The sequence below is a fragment of the Hylobates moloch genome, unplaced genomic scaffold, assembly GCF_009828535.3.
Source record: "Hylobates moloch isolate HMO894 unplaced genomic scaffold, HMol_V3 SCAFFOLD_12, whole genome shotgun sequence".
In the NCBI taxonomy this organism is placed as follows: domain Eukaryota; kingdom Metazoa; phylum Chordata; class Mammalia; order Primates; family Hylobatidae; genus Hylobates; species Hylobates moloch.
Window position 1 is genome coordinate 8,204,818 of NW_026652287.1, and position 18,602 is coordinate 8,223,419.

The 18,602-nt window shown below is 58.4% G+C and overlaps 1 protein-coding gene across 20 annotated transcripts in view; it reads left to right on the forward strand.

Moving 5' to 3' along the window:
* The window catches only part of NCOR2 (nuclear receptor corepressor 2), a 244,402-nt gene that overhangs the window by 161,137 nt on the left and 64,663 nt on the right, over positions 1-18,602 (forward strand). For 19 of the 20 annotated variants that reach the window (XM_058425856.1, XM_058425868.1, XM_058425870.1 and 16 more), the window contains 3 exons: positions 5,868-6,004; positions 7,701-7,873; positions 10,179-10,241. In XM_058425856.1, the coding sequence (XP_058281839.1) occupies positions 5,868-6,004; positions 7,701-7,873; positions 10,179-10,241 (373 nt within the window). The remainder of the gene's footprint in view (positions 1-5,867; positions 6,005-7,700; positions 7,874-10,178; positions 10,242-18,602) is intronic. The other variant, XM_058425859.1, reaches the window with a different exon arrangement.

Consider the following 18,602-nt stretch of genomic DNA (forward strand, 5'->3'; position numbering starts at 1 on the left):
CCATTCTCCTGCCTCAGCCTCCCGAGTAGCTGGGACTACAGGTGCCCGCCACCACACCCAGCTAATTGTTTGTATTTTTAGTAGAGACGGGGTTTCACCGTGTTAGCCAGGATGGTCTCAAACTCCTGACCTCATGATCCGCCTGCCTCGGCCTCCCAAAGTGTTGGGATTACAGGCGTGAGCCACTGCGCCCGGCCACGCCTTGGTATATCTTATAAAAAGACAACCCTTAGCTACTCGGGAGGCTGAGGCAGGAGAATGGCGTGAACCCCCGGGAGGCGGAGCCTACAGTGAGCTGAGATCGCGCCACTGCACTCCAGCCTGGGCGACAGTGAGACTCCGTTTCAAAAAAAAAAAAAAAAGACAACCCTTAAATGCACTGAGACGGCCTCCCCCGACTGCATTGTCCCCAGCAAGGACAGGAGACTGAATCCAAGGGGCAGAGAGCAGGTGTTAGGGAAGAGCTGCCAGCAACAGGGAACTCTGTTCTGCCTCGGCTCTGACCCCTGGCCCCACTTTCCACACCAGCCCCAGGCTCCTGGGATCCCCGTCCCTACACTGCCAGGAGGTGGAAGGTGTCATGAGGACGCGCCCTCTCAGGGGCACCTGGCACGTGGTAGATGCTCAGTGAAGTGTTTGTTGAATGAGTGCATGAGATTGAGCCACGACAGTGCTGCTGGGTATTGGGAAGTTCTCCTGACACATTTGTAAGGACTTAGCATCTGAGAATTAAATCTCATCAACCCCTACGTGGGTGGTCGCAGCACCTTCTCACTGGACTGTCTCCTCTCAATCCCAGAATCCACTGTCTTCCTTCCCATGACCTGCTATTGGATTGCTCTTTAACATGGGGCGGGTCATGTGACTCCCCGCCACCGCTGCACCTTTCGAGAAATGTCCCTGGGGGCTCCCACTGCCCTCAGAATGCCTCCTGTATTTCTGAACATGGGTGTTAGCCCTGGCCGGGCCCTCCAGCCATGCCCCAAAGTGCCACTTGGTAGGCACAGGGGGCATTTTTCCGTCACCATGCCTCAGAGGCCTCCTGCTCTACCAAAGCTGCTTCCCTCGCCCTGCATGTCAGCACGCCTTGCTGCCTCGTCTGCACCATGAATGTGCCTTTTGAATGTGTCCTCATCACCGGCGCCTCCATCTGGCCTGTCTTTGTCAACCCAAATGCAAGCTCCGTACGGTTGGGGGCCACATCTTTCAGTGGCTGGTGTGCCCCTTGGGGGTTCAGGGCATGCTGGCGGAGGGAAAGAATCAGGCAATGGCATCATTTGGCTTAAATGGGCATAGGGAGGAGGCTGTGAACCCCCAGCCCAGGGCGGAGGTAGGGCACCTGGGTGTAGGACCTTCTAGGAAATGCTGTGTGACCTTGGGTGAGTTACTTAACCTCTCTGTGTCTTTACATTCTCATCCATAAAACTGGGATGATACCAGTTGTTGGGAGGATTCAGGTAACAGGTAGGAAGCGATTAGGAGAGGAAGGCCTCATCAAATGTGCTCAGCGAGCGTTTGTTGTTTTTATTAAGATATTTTTCTGCATAGCCCCTAGTCTGGGGCTTCTGCACAGGCCCAGCCACGCGCTGCTTGTCCGGCAGGCTCAGGGTTACGGGCTCAGTGTCCAGATCTGGGGGCAGGTGTCTCTTGGGGCTTTGGGCCAGTAGCTCTGGCTAACCATAGATCCGGTAGAGTTTGTCACAGAGTTGTGCTGTGGTTTGGGGGGATGTTTCTGTCCACGCACGGGGCACAAACACACCGTCAGCCTGACCAGTGGCACGTCTGAAAGGCAGAGGTAGCCCTCCACCACGAGGGCGGGGTCCTTTGAGATAGTGGAGCTGGCTTCTAGTTCTTTCTGATTCCCCTTCTTTCAGGCCCCTCACGTTGAGGGAATGGTGCCCACAGGCGTTTTCTGCTGCACAGAGTCCTTTGTGTGCCTTGTGAGACAAGGATTCTTGAAGGTCTTGCTCCTCAGTAGGATCTGAGGCCAGCCGTGGCAGCTTCTCCTGGCACAGGTTAGAAATGCAGAGTCCCAGGCCCCACCCCAGACCAACTGAGTGGGAATTGGCAGGGGACGTGTGTGCACCTTCAGGTGTGGGTAACACTGGCCTGGAGCAGAGTGCTCTAACGAAAGTTCACAGGCCAAATCCGGCCCACCACCTGCTTTTGTAAATAAAGTTTTATTGGCACACAGCCATGCCCTTTTGTTGATATAAGGGCTGCTTTCACAAGGCAGTGGTAGAGTTGAGAAGGGGGTTGACAGAGACCGCATACTTATCCTCTGGCCCTTACAGAAAACGTTTGCCAGTCCTTGGTAAAGCACTGGTTCTCAAATCTGGCTGCCCATCGGGATAACCTGGAATTTAACATACAAACGCCTGGGTCTCAGCCCAGAGATTCCATTGTCATTGGTGTGGGGTGTGGCCTGGGCATCAGGACTTCGCAGGGCTCCCCACGAGATGTGAGTGTGCGGCAATGTCATGGGACCCTGAGAACCATGGCCCCCAGTGGCCCGGGAAGCCCAGCAGGTGCAGTTCTGCCGCTCTATGGACAGGCCCAAGACCCAGCAGCCCAGCCTCGCCAGTGTCGGCCACTGCGCTGGCTGCCCTAAAACATAGAAGGCTTTGGGGGCTGAGCCAGCTGCCGGGTCCCCCCAGCTCCTCAGGGGGAGTTGTGAGCTGGGGCCTCCCTCTCCCTGCATAATCTCCCAGCAGCGAGTATGAGTGGCCCTAAATCAGTCCCTCGGCCTCCCGGGTGGCCGCTGCGAGACCCTGCAGGTGTTCATCATTAAGGCTGCCGGGGTCTGTCCCACTGGAAAGCATATTTTAAGGCCAGGGCTGCTCTGGTATTCCTCCTTTTCATCTTCCCCCACCAGACTCACTCAGCGTGGGCTGCAGGGATGCCTCTCCCACAGGAGATGTTGAGGCCACAGGAAGTGAGGAGCCTGTGCACAGGGCCCTAGGCCTTGGCTGCAGGGTGGCCCAGAAGGTGTTGTGCTAGTGGGTGTTGCTGCACCCACTCCAACCAGAGGGCGAGGGTGGAAGGCACACCTGCCCTGGGGGCTTGTTAACATGTCAGGGAAGAGGAGGAGGCAGGGCTTGGTGCCAGGATTGCACTTGGTGCCTCAGTTTCCTGTTCTGTAAGATGGACGGGTGGGTGGGTAGGGGAGGCCATGTGGGACAGAGCCAGGCACGTGGTGCCGTGAGCAATCGAATATGGAGACATGGGGGATGACTATCCAGGAGAGAGGGGGTTGTGGGCAGGCCCTGGCGGGGCTTGTCGAGTCTGGAGTGGGAGGCGGGTAGGATAGGTAGACAGGGCGGGCTGGCGAGTCTGCAGAACACAAACTGCAGATCCTGGCTGGGGGTTGGCTGAGACTCTCAACTGGGGCTTTGGGGGCAGCAGGGTCACATCTCCCACACTCAGGGCTGTCAGCCTTCTTTGCTCTGAGACCTTTGCCTCTCTGAGCCTGTTTCCACCTCTGCAGAATGTGACCAGTGATCACTGCTCTATTTCTGAGGCTGGGATAGTGTTTGCAAAGCACTTGGCGTGGTGCAGGGGGTGGGTGACCCCCCGTGACGTCCCTCCGGGTCACTGTTACTCGTGGTGTTTTCATCTTCATCAGGACTTCAGAGGGGCCAGGAGCCGGCCCATGTGAAATGGACAGCACAGTGCTGGGCGTATAGTCAGCTCTTGGGGATCTGTGGGGATTTTCTCCTCTGCACCAGCCTCTTCCTCCTTGGGGCTTTTCTGAGGACTCAGGAGAGCTGCGGTGGGGAAGGCTCGTAGCTCAGGGCCTGGCCCAGATGCATCCCTCTCCCGACTGGCCCCTGCCTGCAGCCTGGTGGGTGTGGAGCTGCATTTACTGGCCATGCCGGGGCAGACATTAGCCTGATTCGTTGGTCCATGGGTGAGGCCCCAGGGGGTCATGGAGCCCCCACCAGCCTAGGTGCAGGGGCTGATGGGCAGATGCTCTGGGAAGTAGGCTCCGTGGCCGCTGCTCCCATCCGGAGGGACGCTGCAGCCCAGGTGGGAACTTCTTGGCACAGACGTAGCTGAGTGTGGTCTCAGGAGACACCAAGCTCCGTGTGATTCAAAAGCCTCGGCCCTGCCCAGACTCTGGCCCTGGGCTGTTGCCAGGGACATCTGACCCGGGGAGACGGCATCCATGCTGGGCAGCCCTGGGAGCAGGGCTCCCTCCCTAGCCAGCCACATCACTCCTCCCTCCCTGGGTCCCCACCTCTGCCCACATCGGGCAAATGTGGACAGAAAGGACACTGTAGGAACAAGCCAAAAAAACCTCCCTGCCCCAGCTTGACCTCCAAAAGAGGCTTCACCTGCCGGCTGTTTAAAGGTTACGTTTGAGGGTTCAAGGTCAGGAGAGGGAGAACAGGTTGGTCCCAGGATGCCAGGCACCTGTTGGGGAATCAGCAGCAACCTGGGGGCCAGGGGACTGTTCCAGGTCGGGCAACTCTGCCCCTTCCTGGCTCCTCTTACAGAACATGGTGGCAAGGGATTCCTGGGGAAGAGAGGCAGATGGCAGGCCTGAGGCTCTGCCCTGGACCCAGCAGCAGCCTCAGGGAGCCCACAGTTGCCTGCAGCAGTCAGACCCTTGCTGTTTTTCTGCCCCATCCTAAATGAAAAGAGGCTGGAGAGAGCGTTGTGTGCGGGGCAGGCACCTGTTCCTGGCAGGAAGGAAAGGCAAGAGAAGGGAGTCTCTCTCACCTCCCCGACCCCTCCTCTTCCATCTGCTTGGAGTTCTTGCTCCCTGGTTTGAAACATTGCCGTGACTGTGCCCCTGGTACACATAAAAAGGCTTTGGGGTTTATTTTTATTTCGCTTGGCTCAGAGGGATGGAAGGATGGTCTGGTTTGGCAGCTGCCTGCAGGGAGGACCTTGGGGTGTCCAAGAAAATCAGTGTGTGCTTTAAAAGAACTCAGGCAGGATGGCAGGAAATCGGGAGGCGGTGCCAGGAGGAGCTCACACTCCCTCCTCTATCTCGGTGAGGGGAGGGGCGGTAGGCTCAGAGTGGCTGGGACAGGTGGGGGAGGCAGACGACAGGAAGAGGCCCAAGTGAGGAGGCTGGCTTGGCTCCCAGCCTGTCTGATCTACTCTGTAAAATGGGCTTGTTCTGTCCCCCTGGGGTGCCGGCATGCCAGAGAGACCAGGCCCAGGCAGCAGGAGCGGCCACCTCCACGCAGGCCTGGGGGCCTTCCTGGGCTCTGGGGAATCAAGGGCATCCCCCCACCTCCCCGTTTTACAGACTCGGAGACCGAGGCTTAGAGAGGTGGCCTGAGCTCTGTTGGGGGCAGGGCAGGGCTGGGGCATCAGGGGTGTGTCCCCAGCTTCCCAGATGCTCAGGCACCCCTGCCGAGGCTCACCAGGGCACCTCTCAGCCCGGATCACATCTGCCCCTCTTAAATATCCGGGCCAGATGCGGATGTAAGCATGGTGAGGATTCTCTCATTTCAACCTCCCAGACCTCAGCTGAGGCACGGGAATGCTGAATACCCCCATTGTCAAGGCGAAGGAGTCGGCACAGAGGGGTTAAGACCCTCATCCAAGCTCACACAGCCACTGTGTGGAAAGGGCAGGAATTGAAGCCAGCACTTCTGACACCAATGCTTCCTGCCCCTCACCCCGACTCCGCCTCCCCAGGCCCCTAGGGTGGCAGGACCCCAGGCCGTGCCTCTCCGCAGCTCAGGCCAGCGGGGCCTGGCTTCCCGGTGGTTTATGACCTCTTCTGGGTGGACTCCACGGGTTTCCTCCTCCTCCCCCAGCTCAGGCTGAGCCCAGGTGCAGAGATTCACCTGTTCACGGTTTTCTTTCCTCCCTACTCCCCTCTGCCCTCCCCCGGGGTCTGACAGCAGCAGCAACAGCAGCAGCAGCAGCAGCCCATGCCCCGCAGCAGCCAGGAGGAGAAAGATGAGAAGGAGAAGGAAAAGGAGGCGGAGAAGGAGGAGGAGAAGCCGGAGGTGGAGAATGACAAGGAAGACCTCCTCAAGTAAGGCAGCCCGCTGTGCCCTGCAGGGCCCGGCCGCTGACCCACCCTGGGTGGCTCACGGGGAACCCTTTGTAGAGATGGGTGGGGCGCCCACCAATTGCCTGTGAGCAGGGGGCAGGGCTTTCTGCTCGTTTGCCCCTGACAGCCCTCCTTCCGGAAGCCCACCCATCGCCCTACTCCTCCTCCCCGGCTCCCCCTTCTCCTCCGCCCTCCCTTTCTTTCTCCAACCCTCTGGAGACTTTAGAGACTGATAGCTCATTTGAGCTCCACTCCTGAGCTAATAAATCCAGGCAATGACTTTGGAACTCTCTGCCTCCCCGCCTCCTCCCACTCTTTCCTCCTGAGGCGCCAGGAGAGGGGAAGGGGGGATCAGAGGCACTCCTGGAAGGACTAGGTGTGCAGGCGGCTGCTGTCACCTTTAGAATCATCGATGGCAGTGTGAGTTCTTGCAGATCAAGGCACAGCCTCACCGCGGGGGCCGTGACAGCCTCCTGTGCCTGCCAGGGGCTGCAGGAGTACAGCCAGCTGGAGAAAGGGGGGCGGCACGACTTAGCGCCAGGTACCTGTAATGGGCTCAGGAATTTGGCTTCAGAGAACATCTGGCTTCCTCACCCCGTCTCCCAGACGCTTCCAGCAAGGGCCTTTCAGGAAGATGAATGGAAAGGCGGAGGTGATCAATCTGAGCCTCCCGCAGTAATACTCTCCCCAGTTGCTTCTGCGAGAGCCCCGGCTCGGGTATCAAGGTTGCGAGCACCCCCACACACCTCGGCTAGGCCTGCATAAAACCGGCAAGAGAGTTTCCTCCTGCCAATGCCTAAGATGCCCGGCCCTTGATAATACTGAAGGCCAGTGTATTGCCTCTTATAGAGCCCCTCTGGAAATAGCTCCTCTGTGGCGAATAAAATGGCCCTATAAATTGCTGCCAGCCCACACCCCCATTTAGTTCACCAAATAGTCTTGCAGACAGTATCTCTCTATTTGGTGCATAAAATGGTCTTGCAGATAGCCACCAGCCCAGAAGAAAGTAGCCTTGCAGGAAAGCTCCCAGTACCTCCCATTTGGGGAATAAAATAGCCAGCCCATTAACTACCTGTCCACATGGCCTTATCGGTGAATTAAGTAGTTGATAGCCTATCCATTCATTTTATTTTATTTTTTTTGAGATGGGGTCTTGTTCTGTCACCCAGGCTGGAGTGCAGTGATGCAATCATGGCTCACTGCAGCCTCGACCTCCCAGGCTCAAGAGATCCCCCTGCCTTAGCTTCCCAAGTAGCTGGGACCATCAGCATATGCCACCACGCCTGGCTAATCTTCTGATCTTTTTCTTTTGTAGAGATGGTGTCTTGCTGTGTTGCTCAGGCTGGTCTTAAACTCCTGGGCTCAAGCAATCCTCCGACTTCGGCCTCCCAAAGTGCTGAGATTACAGGTGTGACCCAGCACACCTGGCCGCAACTCCCTTTTGAGAAATAGCATGGCGTTGTCCTGCCAGCTGTACTCCCACTTCTGGTGAACGTGGAGATCCTGCAGACCACCCCTGGCCACCCTCACCTCAGGCCTCTCCCCCTCTTTCCTAGCATCCGATTAGTGCCATGGCTGGCAGCCAGTGCAAATCCAGCTGAAGAAACAGTCTCCTCCAGTGGCCGTTTGATTTCCCGGCTCGGGTGAAACCATCCTGTCTCCCCTCTCTGGCCTGTAGGGAGAAGACAGACGACACCTCAGGGGAGGACAACGACGAGAAGGAGGCCGTGGCCTCCAAAGGCCGCAAAACTGCCAACAGCCAGGGGAGACGCAAAGGCCGCATCACCCGCTCAATGGCTAATGAGGCCAACAGCGAGGAGGCCATCACCCCCCAGCAGAGTGCCGAGCTGGGTGAGCCGGGGGCCAGGGATGCGGGTGAGGGAGGGGCTGGAGACACGGCGGGTTGCGCTTATAGGAAAGTTTTGTGCAATTTGAGTTAATTGGCAACAGCCAAGGGGTTGGTGTAAGTCATGGCTGGGGTCAAATCCCAGCGCTACCCACTGGATGTGCTGTGTGGCCCAGAGTGACTTCCTGAACCTCTCTGTGCCTCAGGGTCCTCATGTTCTCAGTGGGAGGAATCGGTGGTTACCTCTAAACATGGGGGGAGAGTTGTAGTCACTTGCTATGTGAGAAGCACCTAGAACAGTGCCTGGGGTGTAGGAAGAGCTCAGCGGCTTCAACCACAGTGATTTCAGAGCAGGGAGATGTCACATAAAAATCCCAATGACCAGTTCTGGATTTTTTGGTTGTCGTTTTTAAAACAGAAGATCTGGCCACTCTTGGCCCAGGTTTCCACGAGGTGGTGGTTGTTGGGAGCCAAGTAACCACCACCCCTTCTTAGAATGTCATGGGCTCTACTTGTCCCCACCCAGCCTCCACCCTGGTAGGCATCTGGGTTTGTACCGTTACTTCCGTGGGCCTCGGTTTCCCCTTCTGTTGAGAAGGGTGTTCATCCCTCACTGCCCTCCCAGAAAGTAGAAAAAAATGAGATGATGTGAGTGGCAGTTCCCAAGATTCGCCACAGGGGGCAGCGGTGTGCGTCTGCTGTCTCTGCTTTGTTTAGCTGTTAGGGTCCAGCCCTCAGCCACTGCGGGAACCCACCCAGGGCCCCAAGCGCTCAGGCCGAAGTCCTGCCTGCCAGGGCTGATTCTCTGGGTGGAGATGCTGCTTCATCTCCCACAGACCCCCACCGTCCCCTGGGGTCCGGGTCATGCATCTGTCTCTTCTTCCTGTGGGATGTAGTTTGGACCTATTTCATAAATGGCCCACTTGAAGCTCAGAGAGGAAACGTTCCCTCTCTAAAATTTTCAGTGTAGCTGGAATTAGAACTCAGCCCCATTGGCCACAGAGCCTGTGCAGCTCTGCAGGTATTTTCCAGCCGCCTCTTGGTGGCGGTGTACTTGGAGGCCCAGGGTGAAAGGGCTTTCTTGCTGCCTGACCTCAGGATAGTCCTGTCGGACCCAAGGCTGATGCTGGGGGCTCAGCTGCAGGGTGGAAAACACACTCCTAGGCCTTCCACGTCTCTTCTGGCACCGGGCACCCTCGGCACCCCTGGCACCCCTGGCTTCTGTAGGCTTCCTCTGGGAGTCCTGTGGGGAGGAACGGGGGCATCGATGAGGTCCCGGAGAGGCCCAGGCTGTGGCCGCAGAGATGGGGGAGGCTTGGGTGGCTCTGGCCTGTCGGGGGTGATGGGGCTGCCCATAGGGGTGGGGACCGTCTCCCCTCTTCTGCTGGAACCTTCCTCCACTCCTCAGCCAGCCTCTATTGGACACATACTCTGCCTGGCGCAGTTCCAGGTGCTGAGTCCATGAAGCTGACGTCCCTCGCACCCACCCCACTCACGGGTCTTAAGCAACTGGAAAGGAAGGGCCAGGGCTCACATCCAGGGGAGCTTGGCAGACAGACCCAAAAATAGCGCCACCGCAGAGATGCAGCCACCCCAGGGCCAGGCTGTGTCCCTTCCCAGTAACACCAGAAACCCCTTCCTTGTCCTGGATGAGTGGGGGTATGAACATTCCCTCTGGAGCAGGGCTTCTCCGCCACGGGCGATTTTACTCCCCCACTGGGGGACGCCTGGCAGTGTCTGTGAACAGTTTTGATGGTCACAATTGGAGCAGGGCCGCCGGCATCCTGCGTGCAGAGCGCAGGGTTGCTAAGCATCCTGCCGTGATGGGACAGCCCCACAGTAACGGAAGAGCTGGGCTCCGAGAGGGTCCTCGGTCAGACGAGGTCCCGGCCCACCTGAAGCTCGTGTCCCACTGTCGCCAAGTCACCAGGTGACCCCTTCCCCAACAGAGCGCAGGCAGAGGCAGTCGTGGTCAAGGCCCTTGACTGCTTCAGTGTCCCCTTCTATAAAATGGGTTGATCGCAGGTGCCCCGACCTCAGCGGCTTGTGTGGAGGTCAGCCCCGACCAACGGCACGTGGGACTGCCCAGCACAGCCCCGGCCCAGCATAAAGGCTCAGGAGTCGGGTGCCACGGTGGGTACTGGCTGGGGAGGGGCATCTGAAATGTGGCCTTCCCATGGGGTTCAGAGCCGTGGGGTGACACCGTCAAGGCCTGGTCCACTCCCTCCCTGGCTCAAAGGAGAGAAAAGGGCAGAAGGCAAAGTGCCTCCTCTCCAGGCTCCTGCCAATCACCTGGCGTCTTCTTTTCAGCCTCCATGGAGCTGAATGAGAGTTCTCGCTGGACAGAAGAAGAAATGGAAACAGCCAAGAAAGGTGAGGGGTGTGCGGCGGCTTTAAGCCTTGTTGGTTTGCATCCAGGGCGCCTGAAGCTCGCGTGCTGGGGAGGGTGTTGACACATTTGGCCTTGAACCAGGGGCTGTGGTGAGGCCTCTGGTGAGGTTCTGGTTCTGGGCTGTTCTCAGGTTTGTCACCCTGGAGCCTCAGTTTTACCTTCCAGAAAATGGGTCTGTGCAGCTGCACTGTCAGGCTTGTCTTTGTGACTTGAGGGTGCAGCTCAGAGAGACACAGCTTGTGCTGTGCATGTAGTCAGCAAGTGGCTTCTGGGCGACCTCTGTGGCCAGCACCTCTTGGCCTTGGGGACAGAGCAGTGGCAGCACACTTGGGTGCCTCGGGACAGTCAGAGCTTGCTAGCGGCCATCTCGGTAGAGTCCTGGGGTCAGGGAGACCTGCGGGGCGTTCGTCCAGCCCTTAGAGCCCCAAAGGCCCTATCCTGGGCTCAAGTGTGCTGGCGCTTTGGAAACCTGTCTCAGGTTTGAGCACCCCAATCTGGGTGACGGGTTCTGGAGTGGATAGGGACACCCAGGCCGATGGGGACAGTCGTGGGAGCGGCTCACATGGCAGGGAGCCAGCAGGCGTTGGTGCTGGCAGCAGAAGCCATCCGGAGCAGGTGGCCTTGTGATGTGCAGCACGGCGGGTGCTAGGGTCCAGTGCCTCCGAAGCCCGAGCCCCTCTCAGCTGTGCTGTCTCCTGGCCAAGTTCTTTACTTCCCAGCACGGTGACCTGCCTCTGGGCCTCGGTTTGCCCGTCTGTTGAGTGGGAGGGGCGTCCAGGTTGGCTGTGCGGAATCAGATAACCCTGTGTGAGGGCCCACGGTGGGCTGAGTGGGAGCGAATCTCCTCCCTCCCTAACCCGTGCCTGGCCTGGGGCAGGGGCCGTTGGAGCTGGGGCATCACTGGCAGCACTGCTGAGGCGGGGCAGCACCTGGCTCCCATGGCACGCTCACTCTCGGTTATCTAAGAGGTGGGGCCTGCTCCTGTCCCCGCCCATGTCCCTGTTTGTGGGTGAGGAGCCAGGAAGCAGAGGCCAAGGAGTGCCACGGGTTCCGGAGCTGGTGTGTGGGGCTGGGAGCAGGCCCAGGCCCCCACTCCCCATCCCTGCCCCGTGCTTGGTCCCGTGGCCCTGCTGGAGTCGAGGCTGTCTGTGACGTGCGGTTTCTTTGTGCAGAAAGCTCCAGGTCGTGACTTATGGAGGGAACAAAGGCCCTTTATAGCGAACGCTTTTGGCATATAAGGGCAGGTGTATCTGAGAACAGCCTGGATCACGGGGCTCCTGGGCCCGGCCCCGTCCTCCACTGTAGTTGTGGGGGATGCTGAGGGTCCCCACAGCCCTGAGAAGACCCCCATAGCCCCCGCCCTCACCCCGGGACCCTGCCCCTCGCCCTCAGGGCTCCTCTGGGGGCACTCTGCCCTCCACCCCCCAGGCTGAGGTGAGCCTGGACCCAGAGAGACCCTCGCACCATTCAGGAAGGAGGGCCTGCCTGCCGCTGCAGCGGGTCAGGCTCTGTGTGTGGTGGGTGAGAGGCGTGCCAACGGGGCCTGGACACTGTATCCAGCTGGTAGGGCCTGGGGCTGCTGTCAGCCCCCAGAGAGGCCACATTGTTGTTTCTCTGTCTTTAATGTCCACTTTGTGGTTTCTGGTGTGTATTTCATCATAGGCTGTAAAAGAAGCTTTATTGAAATTGTGTGATTCCCCCCGCCTTTTATTTAATTTTGGTATGATGCACATAACATGAAGCTCACCATTCTAACCACTGGAAAGTGAACATCTCAGTGGCATTAAGTACATCTGCATTGGTGTGCAACCCTCACCACTGTCTAGTTCCAGAACTTTTTCTCACCCCAGATGGAAATCCCATACCTATTAGCGGCCCCGCCCCAGCCCTGCCAGCCCCTGGCAGCCACTAATGCACTCTCTGTCCCTGTGGATCGGCCTGTTCTAGGCGTTTCCAATGAATGGAATCCTACAGTGTGTGGCCTTTTGTGTCTGGCTCCTTTCTGGGAGCGTGATGGTTCTGAGGTTCATCTGAGTAGCTTTGTACAGCTGAATAATATTCCATCACCTGCGCCGACCACATTTTGTCGGTCGTTCATCTCTTGGGGGACGTGCAGGTTGTTTCCATGTGGCCGTTGTGAAGAGTGCTGCTGTGAGCATTTGTGTAAAATTGTATGAGATTTTTAATCACACCTGAGTCCCTGGGATCTCAGCCTGTTGGCTGGGAGATTGCCCAGAGCACCCACCCGTCGGAGGACTCCACGTGGACGTCCCCAAACGGCCAGCTCAGGGTCCTACCGCCTCTCCATCCCCTCTCGTGTCTCCTGTTGTCGCTACCACCTCCTCACTGGTGACCCCCCACCCCCCCGCCCCTTGCCTGAGAACTGGGAGACGGCGCCTGCCCTCTCTTTGCCTTCTGGAAGGGCAGATCCGGAGGCTGGGAGGACGGCTGGGGATGACTCACCGGCGGAGAGGAGCCCGTGTCCCACCATCTCAAGGTTGGGTCCTCAGTGACGACAGTGAGCTCATCCTGGGTCCTGCTCATGAAGACGGCAGTGAGAGTCCCCTGGGGGCCGTGCATGCGGAGGCCCTGCTCAGTGACATTTGTAATAATGCCGTGAGCAGCAGCGTGTTCGTCTGCCGTGAATTACAGCAATCTGGACAATTACTGCTCAGGGTGGCTGCTAATGGCTGTGTGTTCCAGGCGATGGCAGGAGGGAGCAGGGGTGGGGCAGGGAGACAGGTGCTGGCAGGCCCCAGCAACTCCTCCATAGGGGGTCAGGGTGGAGAAGCTAGGAACGTTCTGAAGCCCCCACCCAGAAAACCAAGAGTTAGGAAAAGGGACTAGAGAAGCAGCTATTGCTGAGGCAGATGGTCTCCGCCCATCCTTTACCCATCATTTCAGCAACATAGTGCCTCACTCTCTGTGTGGCAGGGGCACTCAGGAATGAGCCAGCCCCACCCCTCCCTCGGGGAGCCTGGGCAGATAAGCAGCCAGGTTTCCCCAGGGCCTTCGGACCCCAGCCTGCGTGAAGCCTCTGGAAGACTTTAGCAGCATGGCCCTGGAGGATGAGCAGCAGAGGGGCCCCATCCCTAGGGAGAAACCAGGTCTCAACCCCTGGATGTTTCAGCTGTGTGACCTCAGGCAAGTCAGCCAACCTCTGTGTGCCTCAGTTTCTTCATCTGTACAGTGGGATTCAAGGAGTGCCCACTGTATGTTTCCTGTGGCTGCCATAATAAAGGGTCACGAACTGGTTGGCTTAAAATAAATGTATTCTCGGCCGGGCGCGGTGGCTCACGCTTGTAATCCCAGCACTTTGGGAGGCCGAGGCGGGCAGATCACGAGGTCAGGAGATCGAGACCACGGTGAAACCCCGTCTCTACTAAAAATACAAAAAAATTAGCCGGGCGTGGTGGCGGGCGCCTGTAGTCCCAGCTACTCGGAGAGGCTGAGGCAGGAGAATGGCGTGAACCCGGGAGGCGGAGCTTGCAGTGAGCCGAGATTGCGCCACCGCACTCCAGCCTGGGCAACAGAGTGAGACTCCGTCTCAAAAAAATAAAAAAATAAAAAAATAAAAAATAAATGTATTCTCTCACTGTTCTGGAGGCCAGAAGTCCAAGTTGAAGGCATCCAAGAGGCTGCATTCCCTCCAGAGGCTCTGGGGAGGAGCCTGCCTTGCCTCCCCCAGCCCCTGGCGCCTGCCAGCAGCCTTGACAGTCCTTGGCTCATGACCACGTCCCTCCAGGCTCTGCCTTCGTCTTTGTGTGCCTTTCTCCCTGCATGTCTCTGTCCACATTTTCCTCTTCTTACAAGGACCCACCCCAATCCAGTATGACCCCACATGGACTTGATCACATCTGCAAACATCCTTTTTCCAAATAAGGTCACATTCATGGGTTCTGGTGGACACGAAATGTTAGGGGGATGCTCTCCAACCCAGCACACCCACCTCCATGGGGTTTTGGTGAAAGTACACGGGAGAGCTGAGGGCAGTGCCGCCTGGGGCATACCGACCTCCGCATCACTTTGTAGCTACAAGCAGCTCCTTAGCCCCCTGACCTTGGCCTGGCCCATCTGTTTCACCCTCAGTTACCATCGTTCTCTCAGATGAGGCAGGGATGCTACCTCCCGGGGCACCTTAAAGACGGAGCGAGCCACGTAGGTACAGTCCTTGGTATACAGTAGGCACTCAGAAATGGCAGGCCGTCAGCTTAGGGCACAGTCTCCAGACCCTGCTCCCTAGGTTTGGGTCCCAGCTCTGCCTCCTGCAGAGTCTGACCCTGAGCAGGTGGCTGCACTTTGGGGCCTCGGCCCCCCGCCACCTCTGTCTTCACCCCGGGGATGGGGGTCGGAGGGAAGTCACCTGCCAAGCAAATGTACAGTGACAATTGGACGAACTTCCATGGTGCTGCGGGCCACCAGTCAGAGGGCTCCCCCGAGGAAGGAGCTGACACCCAGAGCATGAAATAATAGTGAATATCACCCAATAACACCGTGGAGCCCATCTGGCCTGCTGGGCACTGCTGGAAGCTTTGTGTGTATGAAGTCACTTTATCTCTACCAACCTGACTAGGAGACAGGCACTGTTAATACTTCTGTTATTCAAATGAGGAAACCGAGGCCTAGAGAGGCTTAGTGAGCAGCCTGGGGTCACATAGCTGTGAAGTGGTAGAGCTGGGATTTGAACCCAGGTACTCTACTTGCAGAGTAGGAATGGGGTTGGCATGAGACCTAAACAGGTTAGTCCATGGGGCAAGCTGTTGACCAGATAACAAAGGTGGGACAGGCATGTGCAAAGGCCCCATGGCAGGGGCAGTGTGGCCCCATGAGAAGTGGTTGAATCCCAGAAGGTAGAGGGGCTGCCGGGAGCCTGGCCTTGCCAGCATGGGATGGAGTTTAGCTATTACTCTAGAGCGTGGGAGGCCATTGGGGAGGGGCTGGGGACATGACGGCCGTAGGGTTTCTGGTGGGCAAGTGAGCAACTTCCCTTCTTGTGTGCACGGGGCTGTGGCTGCCTGCCCTGGGGCTTGTGCTGCCTAGGGACGGAGAATGTTCAGGAGGCAGCTTCCCCAGGAACCAGGCAGCTCCGGGGAGCTGGCCGCCTGCCCTCGGGCCCAGCGCCACGTGGGGAAGGAGGGGCAGGGCAGGAGCAGGGCTGGGATGAGGGACTCGGTTCCCCTGGGAAAGGTCAGCCTGGCCTGGCTTGGAAGCCTGACCCAGCTGTGCGAGAGGCCCGAGGCTCTGCTGGCAGCTCCTCCAGGCCCCAGCCCTCTTCTCTGGCGGGCAGAGAACCTGCTGTGGAGGGGGTGGGGAGGCTCCCGGTCACACCATTGTCACACCATTCTAGACCGGGAGTAGGCTCTGGCCCGCCTCCGGGCCGCCAGTCCTTCCCAGCCTCCAGGGAGCGGCCAACAGTGGGAGGGTGTGTGAGACCAGGCCCTGGTGGCTCCCGGTAAGCCCGGGCAGACCCCAGAGGCCTCCCCCAGGAACTCCAGCTGCCTTGTCTAGTGGCCTTGCCACTTCTCACAGGAGCGAGGCAGGAACCACTCATTGCTGTGCACATGGGCTGGCCTGATGGGCTTTTATGGATGAAGCGTCTAAGTTGTGGGAAGGGGAGGGGTGAGCCCCCAGCCCTGGAGCCCAGAGAGCAGGACCTGCCCCACTACATGTCCATTGGGAAAGCCTTGGGCTGTGCCCACCATGGGCCCCCCAAAAGAGGAGCACCTGTGTGCTTCGCCGCACAAAGCTGCCAGAGCTTACAGTGGGGTGGGCGGGCCAGTAGGCAGTGCTGCTGCTCCTGGGTTCGGGTCTGCCTGGCTACTTCCTGGTGCAGCTGTCCGTCAGGGCCCAGCAGGAGGCAACACTCAGGGTATGTGACTCAGGAGGGGTGGTATACCAGGCAGGGACCGTGCGGTGCCTTGGGGCTCGTGTCCAAGGAGACTGTCACCACGTGTGGTCTGGAGAGAGACCACTAGGGAGGGCGCATGTCTGGGGCTGGTTGGCCTCCCGGCCGGATATGTGAGAAACAGTCTCTTGTGATGGTTTGGAAGGAGGAGAAAGTTGGGGTTTCTGCAGGAACTTGGGGTACAGCCAGACACAGGGGCAGGGTCTGGACCATACTCTTGCTCCTGTCAGCACCCTTGAAGATGAAATCAGGCATCGACAAGCCCCCCTTCCCTCCTGGGGGAAACCCATGAATCCGCATCCACATGGCTCCTGACTCAGGGAAGGAGCACCTGGCAGTTGATGCGGTAGTAATGATGCGTGTCGTCACGTGGCGCAGCTGGTGCTCACGAGCAAGGCAGGCCCTCCACACGCGTGTGTACACATGCACGCATACACACGACTTCTGCTTTGCACAGGAGAAGACCAAGGCCAGAGGGAGAGCCAGTGCTCACCCAGCCCACTGCGGTGGACACGGGGCATGGGGTGGGCTGTCTGACCCCCCAGGCTGGCTTCCCGCTTTGCTCTGCTCTGTAGGAAAATGTGACATTGAAAGGTGTAACGTGGCACTTCCGGAAATGGTAGGCGAGACAGCGCCAGGTTGTACGCAGGTGACTTTATTTCATCTTAATGAGTCTGGGTTTTTTTGAGAGCTGGGAGAAGACGTAGCTTTTTCACATCGTACCTATGATTTACGGGTATAATTGCTGATGCGGAGGCTAAGGCAGATAGCAAGGCTGATTTTTGAAAGAGTAGATGGAGAGAAAAGAGTGGGGAGGTGCAAGTCCAGGTGTGATGTTATCCAGCCAACATCCTGATGGGATTTCAGGACGGCAGGAGTTCGGGAAGTCCTGACAAGACACGCAGGAGTGCCCGGCTTGTCAAGGGTGTCAATGCGGAGGCACAGTCCCTGTGGAACGCCCCCAGGGCTTGGGGTTTCCGAAATGAGGAAGTGGCATGACTCAGGCCCAAGACGGGTGGGTTCTTTTCCTCCCAACTTTGATAGGGTTTTGGGCAGAACATGCTGAGTTTCTTGGGGAAAATGGCAGGTGGGGGGCGGTGGTCGATGCACCCCTCTGGCAGGCAGCCTGTGAGTCTTCATGGAAGGGGTGGGAAACTTCAAGGCTGGAGGTGACTGGCTGGGGTGGGGAGAGCGAGTGTGTTTCCAGGGTTGGGGGCTGACTTCCAGAGAAAACAGCTGCAACATCCCCAGATGCAGGTGGGCGGTGGCGTGGTCCCCTCGGAGTCCTAGCTGCAGGTGCAGGTTTGCAGACCCTTGGAGAAAAGCAGCTTGGAGGCATCTGAGCAGTGGCCCAGGCCTCCCTGAGGGCCAGAGCACCTGAGCCGAGGAGGCTGAGTCCTGGCTCCCATGAGAACAGCTCATCACGGGCCCCCAGATAGCATGTGGGACTCTGCCCCATGGGTGCCCAGAGCAGGATTAGCCTAGCGGAGCCCCAAGCACCCACTTCTGTGGCCGCCGGGCCCCTGCGCCTGGCTCTCCACTCTGCGTCTGTGACTCAGACCTCCTGGCTGGACTTCCTGTCTCGGTCAATTTCACTTCCTAGTTCCTGCCTCCTGACTCTTCAGAACGAAACTCCTTCCTTAGAAATTAGAAGTGGGGTCGGGGAATCCAGACCACAGGGCATGGTGGCAGAACCTGCCATCTCCGCCCTGGCACAGAGTGTGGGGGGCGTGTGCCTGGGTGTCAAGGGGGATACCCCAGCCTCTTTTGGGAGGGTTCGGGGCCCCCTGCAGAGCTAAACCCACAGCCCTCTCTTCCTTTGCAAGCTCCTTACCAGGGACCCAGACGGGTGGCAAAGATGCCCAGGGTTCTCAGCAGGCCCCAGACACCTGCCGATGAGCAGTGGAACGAGGGAGCTAATTTCAGAGGTGGCGAAAGCTATGAAGATGATCAAACCCCGGGATGGTAGGGTGACGGGGGGGTCACTTTGGAGGGGTGGGCAAGGAAGGCTTCTCTGAGGAGCTATCACTTGAGCCAAGACCAGAGGGAGGACAAGGCACATCCGTGAGAAAACCCGTGGAGGCAGCAGGAGCAGCTGGTGCAAAAGCCCTGGGGCACACACGAGTGACCCAGGGAGAGGCTGGGTGGGTTCATGGAGCTGGCTCCTAAGGGTCACCTGGGCCATGCTAGGGCCTTTGGATTTTATTCCAAGAGCTTCATGTGGTCACTGGAAGATTTAAGCAGAGGAATGATTTCACGGGGTTGGCATCCTTAAAAGTGCACTGAGACCTCCCCTGCAGAGGGCAGAGGGCGGGACTCAGGTGGAGAGGCCCAGATCCCTGATGTGGTTGAGGTTTGTTGCCCTCCCCTGGCATCGTGCCCCAGGACGAGGGCTGGGGGTGCAGGGACATTCCAGAGACGCCTTCTGCTCCCCAGG